The sequence below is a fragment of the Ranitomeya imitator genome, chromosome 1 (assembly GCF_032444005.1).
Source record: "Ranitomeya imitator isolate aRanImi1 chromosome 1, aRanImi1.pri, whole genome shotgun sequence".
In the NCBI taxonomy this organism is placed as follows: domain Eukaryota; kingdom Metazoa; phylum Chordata; class Amphibia; order Anura; family Dendrobatidae; genus Ranitomeya; species Ranitomeya imitator.
Window position 1 is genome coordinate 780,900,882 of NC_091282.1, and position 25,757 is coordinate 780,926,638.

General features: G+C 45.8%; 1 protein-coding gene across 1 annotated transcript in view; it reads right to left on the reverse strand.

The window, feature by feature from the left end:
• Positions 1–25,757, reverse strand: part of TRIP11 (thyroid hormone receptor interactor 11) — a 93,146-nt gene that overhangs the window by 49,153 nt on the left and 18,236 nt on the right. Inside the window, exons 5-16 of the mRNA XM_069736834.1 lie at positions 22,591–22,659; positions 21,244–21,409; positions 20,585–20,920; positions 20,287–20,327; positions 20,110–20,208; positions 15,922–16,101; positions 11,872–14,841; positions 11,372–11,512; positions 10,374–10,567; positions 10,111–10,274; positions 9,632–9,735; positions 9,147–9,246 (exon numbers count right to left, since the gene is read on the reverse strand). Of these exons, the coding sequence (XP_069592935.1) occupies positions 9,147–9,246; positions 9,632–9,735; positions 10,111–10,274; positions 10,374–10,567; positions 11,372–11,512; positions 11,872–14,841; positions 15,922–16,101; positions 20,110–20,208; positions 20,287–20,327; positions 20,585–20,920; positions 21,244–21,409; positions 22,591–22,659 (4,564 nt within the window). The remainder of the gene's footprint in view (positions 1–9,146; positions 9,247–9,631; positions 9,736–10,110; positions 10,275–10,373; positions 10,568–11,371; positions 11,513–11,871; positions 14,842–15,921; positions 16,102–20,109; positions 20,209–20,286; positions 20,328–20,584; positions 20,921–21,243; positions 21,410–22,590; positions 22,660–25,757) is intronic.

Here is a 25,757-nt window from a genome sequence, read left to right on the forward strand (position 1 = left end):
GTCGTATAAGTACGGGGAAACAGGGTGAGAAACTACACCCCGTTTCCCTGAAGATAAAGAAACGGAAAAACAAAGGAAAAAGATCAATAAAAAACACAACAGGTGAACTGAAAAGGAAAACTGCAGATCTGGGGTCAGATCCAGGTCTACCTCCTACAGACACTAAGGCTACTTTCACACTAGCGTTTGACGTACGTCGCAATGCGTCATTTTGGAGTAAAAACGCATCCTGCAAAGTTGCCCACAGAATGCGTTTTTTCTCCATAGACTTTCATTAGCGACGCATTGCGACGTATCACCATACGTCGCATCCGTCGTGCGACGGATGCGTCGTGTTTTGGTGCACCGTCGGAACAAAAAAAGTTACATGTAACGTTTTTTTGTGCGTCGAGTCCGCCACTTATGACCGTGCATGGGTGGCCGGAACTCTGCCCCCTCCTCCCTGGACCTTTCAATGGGGCAGCGGATGCGTTGTAAAACTGCATCCGCTGCCCCTGTTGTTCATTTTTTTCGCAGTTTGCGTCGGGCTGACGCATGGCGACGGCCCCGTACTGACGCTAGTGTGAAAGTAGCCTAAGCTAAAACTGAGGTACTTGGTGCCTGTCAGTGGGTGTATACTGCAGAGGAGGAGCCATTTTCCTTTTTTTGCATAGTGTCAGCCTCCTAGTGACAGCAGCATACACCCCATGGTTACCTGTGTTCCCCAATGAAGCGATAAAGAAAGTTCTTTATTTTCTCATTAATGTACACTCTGCACCCCATTTTGACTAAAAAACACAAATGTAGAAATTTTTGCTAATTTATTAAAAAAAGAAAAACTGGAATATCAGATGGTCGTAAGTATTCAGACCCCTTGCTCAGTATTGAGTAGAAGCACCCTTTTGAGCTAGTACAGCCATGAGTCTTCTTGGGAATGATGCAACAAGTTTTTCATACCTGGACTTGGGGATCCTCGGCCATTCTTCCTTGCAGATCCTCTCCAGTTCTGTCTGGTTGGATGGTGGACAGCCATTTTCAGGTCTCTCCAGAGATGCTCAATTAGGTTTAGGTCAGGGCTCTGGGTGGGCCAGTCAAGAATGGTCGTAGAGTTGTTCCGAAGCCACTCCTTTGTTATTTTAGCTATGTGCTTAGGGTCATTGTCTTGTTGGAAGTTGAACCTTCGGCCAAGTCTGAGGTCCAGAGCAGTCTGGAAGAGGTTTTCATCCAGGATATCTCTGTACTTGGCCGCATTCATGTTTCCTTCAATGACAACCAGTCGTCCTGTCCTTGCAGCTGAAAACACCCCCATAGCATGATGCTGCCACCACGTTTCACTGTTGGGGTTGTATCGGGCAGGTGATGAGCAGTGCCTGGTTTTCTCCACACATACCACTTAGAATTATCACCAAAAAAGTCTATCGTCTTCTCATCAGACCAGAGAATCTTATCTCTCATAGTCTGGGAGTCCTTAATATGTTTTTTTCTTTTTAAAGCAAACTCTACGCGGGCTTTCATATGTCTTGCATTGAGGAGAGGCTTCAGTTTGGCTACTCTGCCATAATGGCCCGACTGTTGAAAGGCTGAAGTGATAGTTGACTTTGAGGAAATTTCTCCCATCTCCCTACTGCATCTCTAGAGCTCAGCCACAGTGATCTTGGGGTTCTTCTTTACCTCTCTCACCAAGGCTCTTCTCCCACGATTGCTCAGTTTGGCTGGACGGCCAGGTCTAGGAAGACTTCTGGTGGTTCTCAAACTTGTTCAATTTAAGGATTATGGAGGCCACTGTGCTCATAGGAACATTGAGTACTACAGAAATTCAGTTGTAACCTTGGCCAGATTCTGTGTCTGAGCTCCTTGGCCGGTTCCTTTGACCTCATGATTCTCATTTGGTCTGACATGCACTGTGAGCTGTGAGGTCTTATATAGACAGGTGTGTGCCTTTCCAAATCAAGTCCTATCAGTTTAATTAAACAAAGCTGGACTCCAATGAAAGAGTAGAACCATCTCACAACGAAATGGACAGCATGTGAATTAAATATGAGTGTCTGAGCAAATGGTCTGAATACTTATGTACGTTAATGAGAAAAAAAAATGAACTTTTTTGAATTTACCAAATGGCTGCAATGAAACAAAGAGAGAGAGAGTGTGAGAAAGAGTGTATAATCGGGGGGCGTGGCCTGAACGTCCATGTAAGCGGACGCGTGACAGAGCGCTCCCGCTGCTAACGCTGAGTTTATCCTGATAAGCCGCAGTTGAGCGGCGATTCAAAGCGCTTACCGGCTGCAGGAGAGTCCCGGGAGTGCGGCGGTGAATAGCGGCGGCCCCGAGATCGGCAAACATGACCAGGAGGAGACAAAGAGACGCCGGAGCCGGCGAGGCAGGGACCGGCCAAGATGGCGCCGACGCCAGGGAGAAGGCGGAGAAGGACAACGCGGCATGCCAGAAAAGAATGGCGGTGGCGGCAAAGCTCCAGCAGTTTGCTAGAGTGGAAGCCGCAGGGAACACAGGAAAAGCAGAGGAGGACGCCGGAGGGGACACAGACACAGAAGGAGAGGAGGAAAGCCCAGCAGAGGAGCAGGAGGTACAACAGGAGAGTGGGGATGGTGACATGGCGGTGGTAGCGGGGGGACCTGAAGATAAGGAGTCAGGAGCAGAGCCCACCCTTAGAGATGTCTTTGCACTGGTATCATCCTGCAAACAATCCCTGACCCAGCAGATACAGGAGGTTAAAGGGGATACAGCCCAGATAAATGCAGCCCTGCAGAAGATTGACAAACGTGTGGGGGCTGTGGAGGAAAGAGTGAGCACTGCAGAAGACCATATAGTGCAGCTGCAGAAAGCGGAGAGGAAGTTTGCTCAAACAATATCGGAGCTAGCTGCAAAAAATGAGGATCTGGAGAATAGGTCCAGAAGAAATAACATTCGTATAGTGGGTGTCCCTGAAAAAACTGAGGGGAGGAATCCCACGGAGTATATTGAAAGCTGGCTCCTTGAGACCTTTGGTGATGCAGCACTGACAAAAGTATTTGCGGTAGAGAGAGCCCACAGGGTCCCACCGAAACCACCTGTCCCTGGAGCAAGTCCCCGTACCGTGCTTGCCAAAATCCTAAACTACAGAGACAGAGACATTATCCTGAGGAAGGCTAGAGACATGACGGATCTGACAATTGGAGGTCAAAGAATTGCTATTTACCCTGACTATTCCGCCCTGGTACAGAAACAACGGATGATGTTCACGGGTATCAAGAGACGGCTGAGAGAACTGGGAGTGCAATACATAGTAACATAGTAACATAGTAACATAGTTAGTAAGGCCGAAAAAAGACATTTGTCCATCCAGTTCAGCCTATATTCCATCATAATAAATACCCAGATCTACGTCCTTCTACAGAACCTAATAATTGTATGATACAATATTGTTCTGCTCCAGGAAGACATCCAGGCCTCTCTTGAACCCCTCGACTGAGTTCGCCATCACCACCTCCTCAGGCAAGCAATTCCAGATTCTCACTGCCCTAACAGTAAAGAATCCTCTTCTATGTTGGTGGAAAAACCTTCTCTCCTCCAGACGCAAAGAATGCCCCCTTGTGCCCGTCACCTTCCTTGGTATAAACAGATCCTCAGCGAGATATTTGTATTGTCCCCTTATATACTTATACATGGTTATTAGATCGCCCCTCAGTCGTCTTTTTTCTAGACTAAATAATCCTAATTTCGCTAATCTATCTGGGTATTGTAGTTCTCCCATCCCCTTTATTAATTTTGTTGCCCTCCTTTGTACTCTCTCTAGTTCCATTATATCCTTCCTGAGCACCGGTGCCCAAAACTGGACACAGTACTCCATGTGCGGTCTAACTAGGGATTTGTACAGAGGCAGTATAATGCTCTCATCATGTGTATCCAGACCTCTTTTAATGCACCCCATGATCCTGTTTGCCTTGGCAGCTGCTGCCTGGCACTGGCTGCTCCAGGTAAGTTTATCATTAACTAGGATCCCCAAGTCCTTCTCCCTGTCAGATTTACCCAGTGGTTTCCCGTTCAGTGTGTAATGGTGATATTGATTCCCTCTTCCCATGTGTATAACCTTACATTTATCATTGTTAAACCTCATCTGCCACCTTTCAGCCCAAGTTTCCAACTTATCCAGATCCATCTGTAGCAGAATACTATCTTCTCTTGTATTAACTGCTTTACATAGTTTTGTATCATCTGCAAATATCGATATTTTACTGTGTAAACCTTCTACCAGATCATTAATGAATATGTTGAAGAGAACAGGTCCCAATACTGACCCCTGCGGTACCCCACTGGTCACAGCGACCCAGTTAGAGACTATACCATTTATAACCACCCTCTGCTTTCTATCACTAAGCCAGTTACTAACCCATTTACACACATTTTCCCCCAGACCCCAATACTCCATGATGTTTCCGGCACGACTGAGAGTGGTAGCGTTGGATAAGATTCATTTTTTCCAGACGCCGGAGGACGCTACCCAGTGGATAGATCTTAACGCTAAAAAACTTAAAGGGAAAGGAGATTGAAAATGTGAGGCGGGTTGGTCGGGAGATATCTTAAATCTTTCAAAAAGGGGGGAAAAAAAGAGATTGATTGACAGTACACTGGTAATTGAAATGTGAAGGTTGGAGGGTGGAGTTGGATATTACTCAGGGAAAGCACTGGGAGTGCTGATGCGGCGGAGAAGTACGAGGGAGGAAGGGTGTGCAGCGTACTAAAAGTTTATTTAGTTTCTTGCAGTTGTAATACAATACAGGTTCAATTATATTGTTCTTCTAAGAATTGCGCCGAATTCTGTTATAAACGGTAGCGGGAGGCGGAAGGAGAAGGTAACGTTAACAAGAGTGTTCGCAATGGGTGATGGTGCCCCACTCTTGATAAGAGGCAGAATGTATAGTATTGGGGGGTGTGGGGGAGGGGGGAGTGGGGTGAGGGTGGGAAGGGAAGTTAGACAGCTCAGAACCGGGAGTAACGACACAACTAAAGATGATGAGTCACATAATAGGGGACCGCTTTAAGATATTGAGCTGGAATGTGAGAGGCCTGGCGGATAAGTCTAGGAGAGCTGCGAGCTTGCAGTATGCGAAGGATCAACGGGCTTCTATGATATGCTTGCTAGAGACGCACTTGATACAGGAGAAAGTGGACGTACTGAATAGACGTTGGATACAGAAGGGGTATCATTCTACCTTTTCGACGTACTCAAGAGGTGTGTCAGTGTTGGTGCCGGTGGGAGTGCAATATGAAGAGGTGAAAGTATGCGTGGATGCTGAGGGTCAGTATGTGGTGATACAATGTATATTGTATGGAGTGAGATTGTGCGTTGCGGCAATGTATATTCCACCTCCATATTCAAGTAAGAAGATCAGGGAGGTATTGGAGAGGGTGGGACGATGGGAACCACTGCCAATCTTAATTATTGGGGATTTGAACAATATATGCGATGACTTTTGGGATAAAAATAAGAACACCCAGAATAGGTCGGAGGGGCACACTACAACATTTGGAACCTATGTGCGTGAATTAGGCATGATTGATCTATGGAGAGTCAGACATGTTGGGGAGAGAGGATACTCGTGCTATTCACCGGCTCATGCTACGCTATCCAGAATTGATATGGCACTGGGTAATCGCCTGTTGGACACAATGGTGGGGGAGGTGCGTTATCTGCCGAGGGCCCTTTCGGATCATAGTCCAATTGAGGTAGAGGTTAGGTTGTTGGGGACACGGACCGCAAGCGGGAGAGAATGGAAGATCCATCCTAACTGGTTACAGAGCATTGACTTGGACGGTATAGGGAAGGAGGTGACGGAATTCTTTGCGTTAAATGATGGGAGTACAGATGCTCTAACCGTTTGGGATGCAATGAAAGCGTACCTGAGAGGGTTACTATTTAGAGACATTAGTAGGTGTAAGAGGAAGACGAGGGAAGCGGAGAGAGTGGCGTTGGAGGAGCTGAAAGCCGCGGAGGACGAGATGGTTGTGCTGGGGACTTCCGAGGCAGAGAAAAGATTGAGAACAGCGCAAAATTGTATGGAAAAGATTCTGCTGGGGAAAGCTGAAAGGAAGCGGGAGTTTCAGAGGGTGGCTTATTTTCAGGAGGGAGAGACAGTTGGACACATGCTATCGGTGGTAGCCGCGGCTCAGCGTAGTACCTCGTATGTACACTCGTTGGTTTCGGATGGGGGGAGCAGGGTATCTGAAACACCGGATATTATAAAGGTCTTTGCGGACTTTTACGCGGACTTATATTCCTCCAAGGTCAATGAGTCAGCCGGAGAAACGGAGACTTTCCTTGAGAGTCTGGGTCTTCCGAAATTGAGTGAGGAGGATAGGGTGAGCCTCGATGCCCCTATCACCGAGGAGGAACTGAGTCGGGCGCTGAAGTCTATGGCCAATGGGAAGGCACCTGGGGTTGATGGGTTACCAGCCGAAATCTATAAAAGTTTGGAGGAAGTGCTGATTCCCAGATTAAAGTTAGTACTGGAGGAGGCTGGATGCCAAGGGTTTCTCCCAGCATCTATGAGGGAGGCTAATATAGTGGTTATTCCGAAGGAGGATAAGGATCTGGGGAAGCCTGAGTCATATCGGCCAATCTCTCTGTTAACCATCGATGTCAAGCTCTTGGCCAAGGTGTTAGCTACCCGTTTGTCCAGCGTCATTGCTAACCTTGTACATCCGGATCAATCTGGTTTTATGCCTGACAGATCTACAGCGGTTAATCTGCGGAGGCTGCATATGAACCTGCAGCTGAAGTCTGACAATTGTGGCCGAAGGGTTATTGCATCCTTGGATGCCCATAAGGCGTTTGACAGTGTGGAGTGGGGATATCTCTGGCGGGTGTTGAAATGTATGGGTATTGGCCCGCAATTTGTGGCGTGGACTCAACTGTTATACTCACTACCAACAGCTAGAATTAGAGTGAATGGGGAGCTTTCTCAGCCTATAAAGCTGGCCAGAGGTACGAGGCAGGGTTGCCCACTGTCGCCCCTTCTGTTTGCCTTAGCTGTGGAGCCACTGGCCGCCAAGATCCGGCAATCGGATGAGGTCCCTGGGTTCAGATATGGGAGTGTGGAGGAGAAGATTGCATTATATGCAGATGACATCTTACTGTTCCTGGCGGACCCGGATGAAGCCTTGAAGAGGGCTATCGAGATCGTTGGGAAATTTGGAGACTTATCGGGATTGAGGATAAACTGGGATAAATCGGTCCTCTTTGAGGTGGATGAGGTGGAGGAGAGTAGAAGTGAGCCATTGGGAGAGGGGCGGCTTAAGGTAGTATCCCTTTTCAAATACCTGGGAATATGGATCTCGATGCCAGTTACAGAGTTTTTATATAGGAATTTGACACCTCTCATGGGCGCTCTTAAAGCAAAAGTGGATGCGTGGAATAAATTACACTTATCGGTGGTAGGTAGGGTTAATCTCATTAAAATGGTTGTGATGCCCAAATTACTCTACGTCCTACATAATGCGCCAGTTTGGATTCCACGTGGGAAATTCCGGCAGATTAATGCTCTATTTAGAAGTCTGATATGGGGGAGGCGGTGCCCACGTATTCGCCTGGAGACGCTTCAGCGACCCAAGGAAGATGGAGGATTGGCTTTACCTAATCCTGAGTTATATTTTCTTGCAGCCCAGAGCCAACATTTGAAGGGCTGGGCGCGGGAGGCGTCTTCCAGTGCGGTACAGCACTTGATGGAGGGGATGACGGACCGACGACCGGTAGCGCAGTGTCTGGAGGATGGTTCCTTGGATGCATTGGGGAAATTATACCCAACTATGTTTTTGATATATAAATTATGGACCAGACTGCGACAGATTCGGGGGGTCACGGGGCTGACTAAATTTACACCGATATGGTTTAATAATAATTTGGTTGAGTTTGCGGCCCTTGGAGTGCTGGCGGAGTGGCAGGCCAAAGGAATCCACTTGGTGGCTCAGATAATTCAACAACAAGGATTAAAGTCCTTTTCGCAGCTGCAAGGGGAGTTTGGACTGAGACCGACTGGGGAATATCAATATGCTCAGATGAAACATGCTTTTAAAGCTCAGAACAAGGGTGGTGGTATTGAGATCCAGGAGGACATAGTTCTGGAATACGTGTGTGGGGAAGGGTCCACAAGGGGAATCATTACCACCCTTTATAAGGACCTTCTACATGCACATCTGCTAGACTTCCCTTTAAAAGCGAGAGCGAAATGGGAAAGAGATTTAGGCCCAATGGAGGATGAAACCTGGGAGTCGGTGTTGGAGTGGGTTCCACGAGTGTCACTGAGTGAGCCGTACAGACTATCGCAGCTGTACATCTTGCACAGAGTCTATAAATCACCGGAAGTGTTGCACAGAGCGGGGTTGCGTGCTGACTCCGAATGCCCGAGATGTGGGACTGAGAATGCAGGAATATACCACATGATGTGGACATGTCCAAGACTGGTTGCTTTCTGGTTGGTGGTAATGAGCCGTGTGGAAGGGGCGTATAAATGCAGAGTGCCGAGGGATCCGATAGTGTGTATACTGGGACATGTAGAGGAAATCAGAGTGGATAACACCTGGAAGATAGCAATAGCTAGGCTATTATATATGGCAAGGAAGGTAATAGCAAGGAACTGGATCAAAGAGGAACCGCCTACAAGGGGTGAATTCCTGAATTATGTTAAATATGGTCTCAATTTGGAAAAGGGGGTCTATAAAAGACGTGGGAAAATAGAAACATTTGACAAAATGTGGTCTCCGTGGCTCGAGCTGGGATGAGTAGTTATGGGAAATGGGAGGATGAGGGCCTCTGAAAGGAAGAGAGTGCTAGAGGAACAAGCGGACATAAGTGAGTCAAATGGCTCAAAGAACCATCAATACTGGTAACAAAAGTATAACTGGGTATGAGCTGTCAGGGGAGGGGGGGGTTGGGTTTTGTTGGGATTGTTGGGGGCTTGGAAAATGTTAAAATTTTGCAAAATACTGGAAAATGCATAAATTGTATTGTTCACATTTGCTTTCAATAAAAAACTATTTAAACAAAAAAAAAAAAAAAAAAAAAGAGTGTATAATCAGCGCAGTACCATTTTGTATTTCCATTGGCAGCGCCCCTTCCCTGCTTATCAGAAACAAAGCAAAGCAGTATTCAGAAATGGGTAACCTAATGCCCTCACCGTGCCTCCTCAGCTCCTCGATTTGCTCCTCTTTCAGGTCCAGTTGCTCTGTAAGTCGTGAGGCCGCCTCCAGGGCACAGTTTGCTTCATCTAAACTTTCCTAGAGCAAAGATTTTATTGATTCAATAAAGATGAAAATGACTGCAGTGTGGAGCAGCAATTGAACCATTGTACATCAGCTATTGTAGACATATGGATTTTTAACATGATCAAGATTATAAACCCTGTAGAATTTACATAATTTTTTGGGGTCCATAATATTAATGAGTTACTGTATTATACCCCAGAGCTGCACTCACTATTCTGCTGGTGCAGTGACTGTGTACATACATTACTGATCCTGAGTTATATCCTGTATTATACTCCAGAGCTGCACTCACTATTCTGCTGGTGCAGTCACTGTGTACATACATTACTGATCCTGAGTTACATCCTGTATTATAATCCAGAGCTGCACTCAATATTCTGCTGGTGCATCTTCTTACCTGAAGTGACAGCACTTTATCCTCCAGTTTCTCCACCTTCTGCCTGAACTCGGCACTCTGCTTCTTGTGCCTCTCTAACTCCGCTGTATACATTGCCTTCTCCTCTGAGAGATGCAAACAAAACTGCAGTTACAGGACACACCCCATGTATTACTTTATACTCTAGCTTCACATAAAAAGGGGTCTCTGCAATAAAAGCATGAACAAAGACTACAAATATTCTTAAAATTCCTGATTTCTCAAAACGTTCAAGATCACAGCTTGCTGTCAGGAAAGGGAGATGTTCACTGATCAGATTTAGAGGCTGAATATCTGTCTTGATGCAGACCTCATTCACTGACAGAAAGCAGAAATCTGGAAAATATTTAAGAAATTATTCCTCACATACAACACAAATCAAATTACAGAACTCTAAGCTTTGTTTGCTCATTAGTGGTAAGGCAGAAGGGAGATGGTTGGGTTTGTACAGATGGGCTTACCTTGCTGGAACTGCTCTAGCACCATCTGCAGGTTGCTGAGGGACACTGCGTATTGCTTGACCTGCTCCTGAGACATATTAAACTGCATTACAGCTTCATCTCTCTGCCTGGAGATGATGTTCAGCTGCTCCTGTAATGAGTCCACCTGCATAGAGGCTTGATGACTGCGGAATCAATATACATATATACGCAATCAGTAAAAGGTGGGACAGTACCAGGACACATACACAGGGGTAGGGGGTTATACAGAGGCTGGGTGTCACCTGGCAATCTCCACCGCGGAGGAGGATGACAGTAGTCTCTCCTCCAGAACAGCCAGCTTCTTCTTCAGCTCGGTTTCTCGGTCCTCTGCTGCCAGTGCCTCGCGGGTGTAAGAGTCCTCCAACTCCAACAGGTGACTGCGCAGACGCTCAAGTTCCTGGTTCAGACGCTGCTCCTTTTCCCGTAAATGTTGGACCTGGAAACAGAGTAGAAAATGATTTAAAAAAAAAAAAATTGGAGGATGTGAAAACGCAGTGCTGGTAGAAATTAAAGACACTTGTACTGCTGTGACTGATACAAGTGATATGGAAAGTTCTGCACATATAAATAACATTGCAATTTAATCCTAAACTATTTCCAAAATCTCTGTTTGCTGTATATTATTGTCTATATCCAATGAGAAAAAATCTTTTTTGACCCAATACTAAGCTCACAGCTGAGAGTTTGCTACAAATGGATTCAAGTCTGGAACATTTCTGCGAGTAAAATACATCACTGTGGAAACCTGACTGCTGTCCTGATAGTTTGTTACAATGTATCAGTGCAGTAACATGTATCACCCTGCAGTACAATTTGCTTATAATGGATTGTCTCCTCTTTTTGACCACTGCATAATCTACTGTCCACCTCCTTCTCTGGAGCCCTCTAGACAACTTTCCTATTTTCCAGATGTCTTTGTCCCCTCTTTCCTACCTCTCTAAACACCAGTCCCCTTAACTAGACCCTTTTAGACACCTGTCCTTTTCCAGACCCATTTAGACACCTATCCCATGCTCCAGACCCTTGTAGACCCCTCTGTACCCTCTTCCAGACTGATCTATACACACGTCATCTCTTCCAAACCCATCTTGTCACTTGTCTCCTCCAGACCGTTATAGATATCAATGTCGTTCCTTCAGACTCCTCCGCCCTTCCTTCTTCTCCCGACGACTGTATATAATGTGACTTTGGACAATTGCAGGGTTTGCAAGGTTTTCCACATCTTTCAGGGGTCACTAACCTCATTTTGCAGGGCGACACTCTCCATCTGCTTCTGCTTGAGTGCCAGCATCACCTGGTCCCTTTCGTGCTGGAACACAATGGCTTTCTCCTGCATGGATTTCACCTCGTTCAACAAATGGTTCAACTCTCCGGCCTTGCCCTGAAAAATAAGGAAAGAGTCATCAATGCAGCTCCAATGTTTTAACACGATACCTTGATGACAGCTTGTTCAAGTTTTTATGGAGCCATTTTCTTCAATGGCTAAAACGCAATCTATAAATGTTTTGGTCTTGGATCTCAGGGTCCAGCATGGTTTGGCTACAGACGAACACTGCCTAAAGGTTGCAGGCATATGCATCAGTCATGTTATTACAGGAGCACGTTTCAGGCATTTCTCAGAAGTGTTAATTCCTCTAGTCACATCCACTTCCTAACATCTCTCTACTTACAGAGACGAGGGCAAATCTGAATTTAGCTTTAGAAGTGAATAGAGAAGAAATGAAACTTTCTGCAACCAACCTGCTCCTTCTCCTTTAGAAGATTCTCGAGGGCTGAGGACTTTTCCCTCATGGCGTTGGTCTCGAATTCCTTCTCACGCAGCAGCATTGAGAATTGCATGTTGGTTTCATGCAGAGCTCGGAATTCACTTTCCTTCTCCTTCCCTTTGGCCATCACCTTCTCATTCTCCTCCTTTAACTTGCTGATGTCCAGTTCCAGGATCAGGGTCCTCTCTTTAAGGTTGGTGACCGCTTGTCTCAGGAGCTCGTTCTCATTCTCTTTGTTCCTCAGGTTTTCGGTGACTGAGTTTAACTTGTCTCCTTTGGTCTTTATCAATATGTCCTTTTCTTTCAGCGACTTCTGCAGGAGTTCACTCCTCTCCTTCACCTGCCTGAGCTCCAGAACAGTCTCTTCCTGGCTCCTGCGGCCTTCCTCGGAAGTTAGGGCCATGGAGTTGGACAAGCGCTGGTTATTTTCCTGCAGCGTCCTGATGGTCGAGTCTTTCTGTTGTATCTGGAATTTTAGCTGCTCATAATCCTGGAGAACCTTGGTCACTTGATCATCTTTCAAATCAGAAGAAGCGACCGACTGATGATCGATTTCGGGCATGGCAGCACATTGACTCGCCTGCAGTTGTCCAAGAATTAGCTCTTTCGTGTCATTCAGTTCTCCAATACTGTTTTGTACATTACTTATCTCTACGCCTAGACCCTTCAGCTTCTTCTCATTGTGCTCGTAGCTCTGGATCAGGCTGATGTAATCCACTTGTAGCCTTGAGTTGGAATCGCTATCTAGACGTATCTGACCCTGAAGTTTGTGCAGCTCCTCCTGCAGGTGAGCCGACTCGTGCTGCATGTTCTGCACGGTGGTCATCACCTGCTGCTTCCATTCGTCCATCTTCTTCACCTGTTGCTTCAGTTTGTCTCTTTCCTGCAGCAGCTCCTCGAACTGATTACTGTTGACACTTCCCATTTCATTGCCGCTCTCTGAGCTGGACGCCTGAAGGACGGTCAGCAAGGTCTGACATTTCTGGCTCAAGGCGTCGATCTCAATGTCTTTTTCTCGAATGATCCTTGACAGGTTTTGAATGGTCTCTCTGAACATGTCTTGTGTACTACCTTCTTGGCTGCGAGAGAGTCTCTGGTTTTCTTCTTGGAGTTTCAAGAGGGCTGACTCTTTGGCTGCCACAACATCCATCATTTTGTGGTATTCTGTCCGTAGTTGACTGTTCTCCCTCGTTTTCTCGCTCAGGACGGCCAAGACCTGCTCCCTCTCCATAGCATACGCTTGTAACTGCTGCTGTAGATACACTACATCTTGCATGTAATTGACAGCGGATACTCGGGCATGAAGGTTTTGTATCTCCAGGTCTTTCTGCTGGATAATCTGAGTGAGCTTCCCGACTTCGTCTTTGGACAGCTGGTCAATCTGCTTAGTCAAGGTGACGTTCTTTTCGTTCAAAATTTTAATTTCCATCTCTTTCTCTTTCATGCCTTTCACCAGCTGTTCGATCTCCACTTTGGACAGGTCATGTTTCTCCGTCCCGTTATCACTGTTATTAAGGTTCTGTGTCTTGGTATCGTGGAGGATGATCGAGGAATCTGTTTGGATAAGATGCTCATTCTGTAGCTGGGAGCTGATCAGTTCGTTCGTCTGCTGCAGACTGGAGATATCGCTGTCTTTCTCTGACAGGAGCTTCTCATAAGTGTCCACCATCTCCTTATGGTGCATCTTAATTTCATCCATTTCCTTAACCTTTTCCTGCAAAGATTTCTGGAACTGAACAGAGCTCCGATTCTGCTTCTCCACTGCTTTCCTCTGTAGAATCAGCTCTTCCTCGTAATTATTTTGCACTTTAGTTAGTTGCGTTATCTCGGCCTCTAGTTCAGTGATGATATCTAATGTCTTCGGTTCCACCACTGGCTGCAGGCGGCTCTGCTGATCCTTCAATCTCTCAATCTCCTCTTTAAGGTGGCTGTTGTCTTCTTTCATGGAGGCCAGCATCTTCTCCTTGTCCTCAATGATTTGTTTCAACACATCGCACTCTTTTGATGCTTTCCCACGCAGGTCCAGCTCATTCTGCATCTCCAAGTTCTTTTCTTTAAGCTCGTGTATGAAGGTCTCCTTCTCTTGGATCAGTTCGGTCAGCTGCTTCTGTCCTTCTAACGTACTCATCAGCATCTCCTTGGTTTCTTCACTGTCGGTTTCCATTCGCTCTAAGGACCTCTTGCTTTCTGCTATCTGGAAATCCTTCTCCTGATTGAGCTTAACCAGGCGCTCATGCTCACGGTGCAGGGCGGAGGTGTCCAATTTTTGTGCGTTGGATAGTTCACTGATGGTGCGTTCGTACTTTTGAGCCTGTTCAAGCAGTAGGTTCTCCAGCTTATTTGATTCCATCTCCAGTCGCCCTTTTTCCATCCGTAAAGCCTCGATCACCGTCTGTTTCTCCAAAGAATCTTTTCCACTTTGAGCACTGACATCCTGCAGCCGTTGTGTGGCCTGTTCTTGAGTTGACAGCAGCATCTCATTTTCCATCTTGAGGTCACAGATTTCTTTCTCTAGGTCGTCCTTCATCTGCTTCACTTCTGAAAGTTGGTTAAAAAGTTTTACAATCTCTGATTCTCTTTCTCCGTTATTCTGATTTTCACGTCTCGCTTCCGAGTTCTCTTTGGTCGTGGCCAATTCTTCTTTGACTTGGTTCAGAGTTGCTTCACGTTCCTTATTCTCCATGAGGAGGCCGTTATTGGTGGCTTCCAAAAGCGTCAGTCTCTCCATCATCTTAATAACCTGGGCCTCCAGCTGCTGTTTGCTCATCTGCAGGTCACTGTGGGTTTCTTTTTCAGACTCCAGCTCCTGTAATAAGTTGCTGTTCTCTGAGAGAGTTTTTAACATTTTCTCCTTTTCCCTTTTCAGCTTCTCTGTAAAATCATCAATTTGGGTCTCTGCCTCATTTTTCTGTTTCAATAACTGTTCCTTCATAAGCATCAGGTGCTGAAAGACAAGTTACGGAAAATGTTAAGAGACTAGGAAGCACAGAATTCAGTAAGCAATAAAGGGGAACTCCTCAAAACATTAACCCCTTGTGTTAGAAAATTACCAAAAACCCATTGGCCAAACCCATTTATAGCTGTCCATTGCAAACTACCCCTGACATGCTGCAGTATTTGCATGGTTTTCGTTCCATACAGAAAAAAAGTAGGTACAGAAATATCTTCAACATAACTGCAGAGTAAAAATATATCATACATACTTTTGTATAAGCATAGTTTTTCAGAACTTTTTTTAGTGCTGAAAATGCCCCCCTCGGCTTATACACGAGTCATTGTCCCAATTCACGGCGGAGGAGGGGAGCAGCGGTGCAGAGGGTCGCAGGAGGCATTAGCTGGTGGCTACAGCAAAAGCCTCTGCCCGCTGCTAAAGGTAAATGAATATTCACTGCTCTGGCAATGAATATTCCTTTCTCTTATAGTGCGCGCTCAGTTAGAGATGCAGCCCCCGACTGGCTCTCACGGGTGCCCGCTTATTAACAATGAATATTCACCTCTCTCCACTCCCATAGGTGTGGAGAGAGGTGAATATTCACTACCTTAATGAGCAGGGACATATGATTGCTCTGGTGCAGGTGCTGCTCGCACCAGAACGAGATGCTGGGAGGGTGCGCAGGGAAGGTAAGTAGGATGTTTTTGGGTTTCTTTTTTTGCTTTTCTCATGGGGGCCATAATGGATTGGAATAAGGAGCCACTCATACAAGGATGGGGATAAGGAACCATGCATAACAAGGAAGGGAATGACGAACCATGCATACGAGAATAGGGATTAGGGAACAATGCATACCCGGCTTATACTCGAGTCAGTAAGATTTCCCAGTTTTTTGAGGCAAAATTAGGTGCCTCGGCTTATACTCTGGTTGACTTATACACGAGTATACAGTATTCTTAGTTTATTTTTTCAAACTCTTCAGTGCAGCTCCTCTTTCCATACTTTGTGGGGAAATTGGTTGACTTTTAGGATGAAAAAATCTGAATTAAATCAGCTGCACTTTCACATGAAGCGCACAGAACAGCGGACTACCTGCATGGCTTCCTGATTCTGTGTGTCCAGCTCTTCAAGTTCTGCACTAAGTGTCTCTTTCTCTGAAATACTTTCCTGCAGCATTCGCTCCTTTTCTTCCAGATCTCTTTGCAGTTGCTCCAAGTCGGATTTGTTCGCCGTTGAGGCCAACACAAAATCCAATTCTGCCCTAAGTGTATCCTGAAAGGAAGAAAACCGGTATTAAAAGTAAATAAATGCAGAAGTTCTTCATCACATGTCTGAGATACTAAACGAAGTAAGAGAACGGAAAGCACAGATCAAAGCACAGCTCCCCACCTCAAGTGCATTAGTACAAGGGATCAGCGACATTCTCGGTGAGGTCACCGCTGATCTCTAGTGATGGATAGGAGGCATTCTCAGTGATGTCACCGCTGATCTCTAGTGATGGATAGGAGGATAGGAGGCATTCTCAGTGACGTCATCGCTGATCTCTAGTGATGGATAGGAGGCATTCTCAGTGATGTCACCGCTGATCTCTATTGATGGATAGGCAGCATTCTCAGTGATGTCACCGCTGATCTCTAGTGATGGATAGGCAGCATTCTCAGGGATGTCACCGCTGATCTCTAGTGATGGATAGGCGGCATTCTCAGTGATGTCACCGCTGATCTCTAGTGATGGATAGGCGGCATTCTCAGTGATGTCACCGCTGATCTCTAGTGATGGATAGGAGGCATTCTCAGTGATGTCACTGCTGATCTCTAGTGATGGATAGGAGGCTGTGGTGAAATGCGTATACCGTCATGGCCAAAAGTATTGACACCCCTGCAATTCTGTCAGATAATACTCATTTTCTTCCTAAAAATGATTGCAAACACATTATTTGGTATTATTATCTTCATTCAATTTGTCTTAAATGAAAAAACACAAAAGAGAGTGAAGCAAAAAGCAAAACATTGATAATTTCACACAAAACTCCAAAAATGGGCCAGACAAAAGTATTGGCACCCTCAGCCTAATACTTGGTTGCACAACCTTTAGCCAAAATAACTGCGACCAACCGCTTCCGGTAACCATCAATTAGTTTCTTGCAATGCTCTGCTGGAATTTTAGACCATTCTTCTTTGGCAAACTGCTCCAGGTCCCTGATATTTGAAGGGTGCCTTCTCCAAACTGCCATTTTTAGATCTCTCCACAGGTGTTCTATGGGATTCAGGTCTGGACTCATTGCTGGCCACCTTAGAAGTCTCCAGTGCTTTCTCTCAAACCATTTTCTAGTGCTTTTTGAAGTGTGTTTTGGGTCATTGTCCTGCTGGAAGACCCATGACCTCTGAGGAAGACCCAGCTTTCTCACACTGGGCCCTACATTATGCTGCAAAATTTGTTGGTAGTCTTCAGACTTCATAAAGCCATGCACACGGTCAAGCAGTCCAGTGCCAGAGGCAGCAAAGCAACCCCAAAACATCAGGGAACCTCCGCCATGTTGGACTGTAGGGACAGTGTTCTTTTCTTTAAATGCCTCTTTTTTTCTCCTGTAAACTATGTTAATGCCTTTGCCCAAAAAGCTCTACTTTTGTCCCATCTGACCAGAGGACATTCTTCCAAAACGTTTTAGGCTTTTTCAGGTAAGTTTTGGCAAACTCCAGCCTGGCTTTTTTATGTCTCGGGGTAAGAAGTGGGGTATTCCTGGGTCTCCTACAATACAGTCCTTTTTCATTCAGATGCCGACGGATAGTACGGGTTGACACTGTTGTACCCTCGGACTGCAGGGCAGCTTGAACTTGTTTGGATGTTAGTCGAGGTTCTTTATCCAACATCCGCACAATCTTGCGTTGAAATCTCTTGTCAATTTTTCTTTTCCGTCCACATCTAGGGAGGTTAGCCACAGTGCCATGGGATTTAAACTTCTTGATGACACTGCGCACGGTAGACACAGGAACATTCAGGTCTTTGGAGATGGGCTTGAGATTGCTCATGCTTCCTCACAATTTGGTTTCTCAAGTCCTCAGACAGTTCTTTGGTCTTCTTTCTTTTCTCCATGCTCAATGTGGTACACACAAGGCCACAGGACAGAGGTTGAGTCAACTTTAATCCATGTCAACTGGCTGCAAGTGTGATTTAGTTATTGCCAACACCTGTTAGGTGCCACAGGTAAGTTACAGGTGCTGATAATTACACAAATTAGAGAAGCAGCGCATGATTTTTTCGAACAGTGCCAATACTTTTGTCACCCCCATTTTTATGTTTTGTGTGGAATTATATCCAATTTGGCTTTAGGACAATTCTTTTGGGGTTTTTTTCATTTAAGACAAATTAAATGAAGATAATAATACCAAATAATTTGTGTTTGCAATCATTTTCAGGAAGAAAATGAGTATTATCTGACAGAATTTCAGGGGTGTAAATACTTTTGGCCATGACTGTATATATTATATCTATATGTGTGTAGTGACATCTGTCTAGGGTTACATGTGTGACTAGTGATAATGTAGCATCTGTCCTGAAGGCCAGTGGCACCCAGGTGTTAATATGTACTTCCTTGGGAAGAGTAAAGGTACCTTCACACTAAACGACGCTGCAGCGATCCAGACAACGATCCGGATCGCTGCAGCGTCGCTGTTTGGTCGCTGGAGAGCTGTCACACAGACAGCTCTCCAGCGACCAACGATGCCGGTAACCAGGGTAAACATCGGGTTACTAAGCGCAGGGCCGCGCTTAGTAACCCGATGTTTACCCTGGTTACCATCCTAAAAGTAAAAAAAAACCAACGCTTCATTCTTACCTTCCGCTGTCTGTCCTCGGCGCTCTGCTTCTCTGTACTGGCTGTGAGCACAGCGGCCGGAAAGCAGAGCGGTGACGTCACCGCTCTGCTTTCCGGCCGCTGTGCTCACAGTGAGTGCAGGAAAGCACAGCGCCGGAGGACAGACAGCGGAAGGTATGTATGAAGCGTTTGTTTTTTTTACTTTTAGGATGGTAACCAGGGTAAACATCGGGTTACTAAGCGCGGCCCTGCGCTTAGTAACCCGATGTTTACCCTGGTTACCAGTGAAGACATCGCTGAATCGGTGTCACACACGCCGATTCAGCGATGTCAGCGGGAGAGCCAGCGACCAAATAAAGTTCTGGCCTTCTAGCCCCGACCAACGACATCACAGCAGGATTCTGATCGCTGCTGCGTGTCAAACTGAACGATATCGCTAGCAAGGACGCTGCAACGTCACGGATCGCTAGCGATATCGTTTAGCGTGAAGGTACCTTAAGAATTCTGTCTCGAGATCTCACCAGGGGGTCTGGCTAAGGCCAAAGAACAAAAGGAACACTTGACACCTTTGAGGTCTTGGAGGGGAGATGCTAAATTGTGGCCTGAGGGAAGGTATCCCTGGGAACCATTTCACACGTGTCCCAGAGGAAAAGAATATATATTCATTGGTAGAGCGGCCGTGCCCAATCAAACAGACCGCAATTATGATATTAACCTGGGAGGCTGGTCTAGAAACCTGACCTCAGACCAAAGTTATAAATTTAGGCTGCAGAGAATTGTGTTCACATGATGAGGGCAGCCTGAAAAGCTGATGTGTTCCACAACTACATTCACCCCCCCTCAGGGAGCAGAAAGCAGACTACAAGTTAGATGATTTCTGTAAGTTTTCTCCTGTTTATTTGATACTGTTTTGCATAAGTTGTATGTCTTTTTATTATCATATTTTATACCTTTTTCTTATTGTAAGCATTGAACCTTTTTCTATTAAAGTATAAACCTTTAATAAGTTGAACCTTGAATGTTCTAAAGAATCCATAGCCTAGAGGTGTGTGAGCCTTATGAATGATAAACATATTTTTATTAGTTATTTCTGGGACTCATCGCCCGTGTATTCGATGAGTGGTGGCAGCGCGTATGAGCGGGTGTGTGGCCTGGGTCGGTGTGTGATTTATGCTCCCCTTACACCATAGGACAGAGGTTGAATGCTGGAGGGAGAGTGGGGAGATAGATTAACCCTTGCAGGCACAACCCAAAGTCACGTGTGAGAGCAGGCACGTGACGAATAAGTGACACCATGGATCAGCGATCCGTGACAAAGGCATTCTCAGAAAGGTCACCGCTGATCTCTAGCAATGTCACCTCTGACAACTAGTGATGGATAGGAGGCATTTCTGATGACAATGTTATTGCAGGCCCTTTTACCACATAATATCACAGCACTGACACACACAGCTATTTATAATCACCTTTTGTTTCACCAGCCGTTTCACCTCCTGCTCCAATACGAGTCTCTTATTTTCTAGCTCCATCACGTCTTTACTCTCTGGCACCAAGTCACCATCCATCTGTATAATTAAATCAGATTCTCAATATTGAAGCAGACTTCCCTCATAAAACATGCGGTGATCTGCACTTGCGATTACCTGATCAGACGGAGACATTCTGTTAATTTCTTTTTCAGCATCTGAAAACGGAAAAAAAATGATAAAATAAGTCACACTGTGGCAAAGTGCCTCTGCTATGCTTTACACTGCAACTCTGCATGTTCATGCTGAAATTAATATAAACAAGCAGAGGTGCGTTGTAAAGCACGGCAGAGGGACGCAACAGCAGAATAATCATCTAATAGATGCCCTAAACATGATGCAGAGTTACAGATTACTTTAACCCACACCTGGACAACCACTGTACAAGTTTTGTGCATATCTGGTGAGTACTTACCAAATAATGCCTCCTGTAAGCGCAGGACCTCCTGCTTCAAGTTAGTGACATCTCCTGAGCCGCCCACACCCCCAGATTTCTGCAGCTCTGTGTAGTCAGACATCAGCTTCTCATAGTCCATTGACAAGATGCTCCTCTCATTTACCACCAGCTCCTTCTCCATTTGCAGGACACTTCTCTCCTCCTCGGAGGATGATATCAGAGAATGTAGAGCACTCACTTCCTGCTCCAACTCCTGAATCTTCCGGGAGCATTCAGCGTTTGCAGCTTCTAGGGAGAGAATGGTTTTCTGCAGTTCGAATACTTTGGAGTTGTCAGAGGTTCCTTCTGCCGCCCCTAAAATATAAACATGATACAGAAAGGGGTGAACAGACACCAACAAATGTCTTTACATGGCTGCATCCATAGAGTGAGCAGGAGAGTCATAAATACAACGCATTTTGTAATATAAATCTTAACTGCATTTAGTCCAGCTTTCAGTGGAAAGAATGGAGGTTGTTGTTATAGCTTCTATGAAAAAATCTCAGGTATACAGACATAATATATACTCCAGTGATGGATGGGTAGGATAATATTGTATATTTGAATACCAAACAATCACAATTTAATTTTTGCTATTCGTCTGGTATTTAAGCCTTTATACGTGCGAGGCCACTGACCAGTGTTCAGCTGTTCCTCCAGCTCCTCGATCCGCTCCTCATATTCTCCCAACTCCTCTCGGTGCCGTCTTGTGATCTCCGCAAGTTTCTGACGATGAGCATCTTGTAGCGCGGAGAGCTCGTGCTGATGATCGTCGATCTCTTGGCTCATCTTCTCCTTAAGATCCTAGAACCAAGGGAAATAAAGTCATCGGCCAGAAAACATCACTGTCTGATCCAGGGCTCTGCTACAAGAGGTAGGAAATCAGCAGTAGCACAATAAAGGGCTGTGTCTGCATCTGTGCGGCCCCACACATCGCCTGAGGTCCCGCCTCACACAGGGGACTGACCCTGCAACAACGCCTGAGGTCCCACCTCCCACAGTGGCCTGACCCCGCAACATTGCCTGAGGTCCCACCTCCCACAGGGGCCTGACCCAGCACATCGCCTGAGGTCCAGCCTCCCACAGTGGCCTGAGGTCCCGTCTCCCACGGGGGCCGAGCCCGCACATTGCCTGAGGTCCCGCCTCCCACAGGGGTCAACTCCGCACATCGCTTGAGGTCCCGCCTCACACGGGGGCCGAGCCCGCACATCGCTTCGGATCCCATTTCCCACATTGCCTGAGGTTTGCCTCCCACTGGGGCCGACCCTACACATCGCCTACTGTTCCGCCTCCCATGGGGATTGACACCGGACATCGACTAAGGTCCCACCCCCACGAGAGGCAGACCCTGCACATCGCCTGAGATCCCGCCTCCCACGGGGGGGGGCGACCCCACACATCACCTGAGGTTCCAACTTCCCCGGGTCCGACCACACGTACTGCCTGAAGTTACACCTCCCAAGGGGGCCGATCCTGCACATCGCCCGAGATTCCACCTCACCCGGGACACCCTAGAACGGCTTTGGCTCTTCCTCCAGAGCCGCCCCAAAACAGCGCCCCGGCTTACTCTTCCGGGGCTGCCCTAGAACAGTTCCACCTCACCTGGGTCCGTCACTGCCCTAAAAACAGCTCTGCCTCCTCTTACGGAGTCATCCCCCATTACAGCGCAGCCACTTCCTACTCTGGGGCCGCCCCCACAGAGTGCCGCCACCTCCTCCTCCGGGGCTGAACTAGCACAGCTTAAACCCCCACAAAACGCCACAGCTTTCTACTCTGAAGCCACCCCAGCACAGCTCCACCTCACCTGGAGCTGACCACACACAGCGCAGCCGCTTCCTCCTCCGGGGCCGCTCTAGCACAGCACCATCTCACCCCGGGGTCACCCCCGTACAGCATTAAACAACATTAACAGGCAGTTCCTCAATACTTTGGACTTGTGCAAATACGGAAAAAAAAAAAAACAACAAGTATCCACCAATTCTGACCTTCACGGTATGTTGCAGCGTGCAGATCTCGCTGGTCTCGGTGTTCGGGGACCCTTGAAGTTTTGAAGACTGAAAAGATAAATCAAATCACCATCAATAAGTGTAAAGAGGCGACCTCGTCTATGATAACTACTGTCCTTGTAGGAATACTGAGGGAGTCCATGAAGAGAAAGAAGGTTACATCGCTAAGGCCTCTTTCACACGTCTGTCTTTCTTTTTCCGTCGCAATGCGTCGTTTTGTGAAAAAAACAGATCCAGCAAATGTTTCTGCTGGATCCGTCTTTTTTCTTGTAGACTTGTATTAGTGACGGATTGTGACGGATGGCCTTCCGTTTCATCCGTCGTGCACTGGATCCGTCGTAAAATTGCTGTCAGTCGGTCAGAGATAATGCACAGAGGAACATTTTTTCTGTACGTCAGAAAATCGCTCAGTGACTGTCAAAAGCAGGAATCCAGCGACGGATGCAGTCTTTTGAAAGTGAGCTGACGGGAAATGCGCCCTCTCTCTTTTTACTATTGATGCTGCTTATGCAGCATCAATAGTAAAAAGATATAATGTTAAAAAAAAACCAAAACGTGATATTACATAGTAACATAGTAACATAGTTAGTAAGGCCGAAAAAAGACATTTGTCCATCCAGTTCAGCCTATATTCCATCATAATAAGTACCCAGATCTACGTCCTTCTACAGAACCTAATAATTGTATGATACAATATTGTTCTGCTCCAGGAAGACATCCAGGCCTCTCTTGAACCCCTCGACTGAGTTCGCCATCACCACCTCCTCAGGCAAGCAATTTCAGATTCTCACTGCCCTAACAGTAAAGAATCCTCTTCTATGTTGGTGGAAAAACCTTCTCTCCTCCAGACGCAAAGAATGCCCCCTTGTGCCCGTCACCTTCCTTGGTATAAACAGATCCTCAGCGAGATATTTGTATTGTCCCCTTATATACTTATACATGGTTATTAGATCGCCCCTCAGTCGTCTTTTTTCTAGACTAAATAATCCTAATTTCGCTAATCTATCTGGGTATTGTAGTTCTCCCATCCCCTTTATTAATTTTGTTGCCCTCCTTTGTACTCTCTCTAGTTCCATTATATCCTTCCTGAGCACCGGTGCCCAAAACTGGACACAGTACTCCATGTGCGGTCTAACTAGGGATTTGTACAGAGGCAGTATAATGCTCTCATCATGTGTATCCAGACCTCTTTTAATGCACCCCATGATCCTGTTTGCCTTGGCAGCTGCTGCCTGGCACTGGCTGCTCCAGGTAAGTTTATCATTAACTAGGATCCCCAAGTCCTTCTCCCTGTCAGATTTACCCAGTGGTTTCCCGTTCAGTGTGTAATGGTGATATTGATTCCCTCTTCCCATGTGTATAACCTTACATTTATCATTGTTAAACCTCATCTGCCACCTTTCAGCCCAAGTTTCCAACTTATCCAGATCCATCTGTAGCAGAATACTATCTTCTCTTGTATTAACTGCTTTACATAGTTTTGTATCATCTGCAAATATCGATATTTTACTGTGTAAACCTTCTACCAGATCATTAATGAATATGTTGAAGAGAACAGGTCCCAATACTGACCCCTGCGGTACCCCACTGGTCACAGCGACCCAGTTAGAGACTATACCATTTATAACCACCCTCTGCTTTCTATCACTAAGCCAGTTACTAACCCATTTACACACATTTTCCCCCAGACCAAGCATTCTCATTTTGTGTACCAACCTCTTGTGCGGCACGGTATCAAACGCTTTGGAAAAATCGAGATATACCACATCCAATGACTCACCGTGGTCCAGTCTATAGCTTACCTCTTCATAAAAACTGATTAGATTGGTTTGACAGGAGCGATTTCTCATAAACCCATGCTGATATGGAGTTAAACAGTTATTCTCATTGAGATAATCCAGAATAACATCCCTCAGAAACCCTTCAAATATTTTACCAACAATAGAGGTTAGACTTACTGGCCTATAATTTCCAGGTTCACTTTTAGAGCCCTTTTTGAATATTGGCACCACATTTGCTATGCGCCAGTCCTGCGGAACAGACCCTGTCGCTATAGAGTCACTAAAAATAAGAAATAATGGTTTATCTATTACATTACTTAGTTCTCTTAGTACTCGTGGGTGTATGCCATCCGGACCCGGAGATTTATCTATTTTAATCTTATTTAGCCGGTTTCGCACCTCTTCTTGGGTTAGATTGGTGACCCTTAATATAGGGTTTTCATTGTTTCTTGGGATTTCACCTAGCATTTCATTTTCCACCGTGAATACCGTGGAGAAGAAGGTGTTTAATATGTTAGCTTTTTCCTCGTCATCTACAACCATTCTTTCCTCACTATTTTTTAAGGGGCCTACATTTTCAGTTTTTATTCTTTTACTATTGATATAGTTGAAGAACAGTTTGGGATTAGTTTTACTCTCCTTAGCAATGTGCTTCTCTGTTTCCTTTTTGGCAGCTTTAATTAGTTTTTTAGATAAAGTATTTTTCTCCCTATAGTTTTTTAGAGCTTCAATGGTGCCATCCTGCTTTAGTAGTGCAAATGCTTTCTTTTTACTGTTAATTGCCTGTCTTACTTCTTTGTTTAGCCACATTGGGTTTTTCCTATTTCTAGTCCTTTTATTCCCACAAGGTATAAACCGCTTACACTGCCTATTTAGGATGTTCTTAAACATTTCCCATTTATTATCTGTATTCTCATTTCTGAGGATATTGTCCCAGTCTACCAGATTAAGGGCATCTCTAAGCTGTTCAAACTTTGCCTTCCTAAAGTTCAATGTTTTTGTGACTCCCTGACAAGTCCCCCTAGTGAAAGACAGGTGAAACTGCACAATATTGTGGTCGCTATTTCCTAAATGCCCAACCACCTGCAGATTTGTTATTCTGTCAGGTCTATTAGATAGTATTAGGTCTAAAAGTGCTGCTCCTCTGGTTGGATTCTGCACCAATTGTGAAAGATAATTTTTCTTGGTTATTAGCAGAAACCTGTTGCCTTTATGGGTTTCACAGGTTTCTGTTTCCCAGTTAATATCCGGGTAGTTAAAGTCCCCCATAACCAGGACCTCATTATGGGTTGCAGCTTCATCTATCTGCTTTAGAAGTAGACTTTCCATGCTTTCTGTTATATTTGGGGGTTTGTAACAGACCCC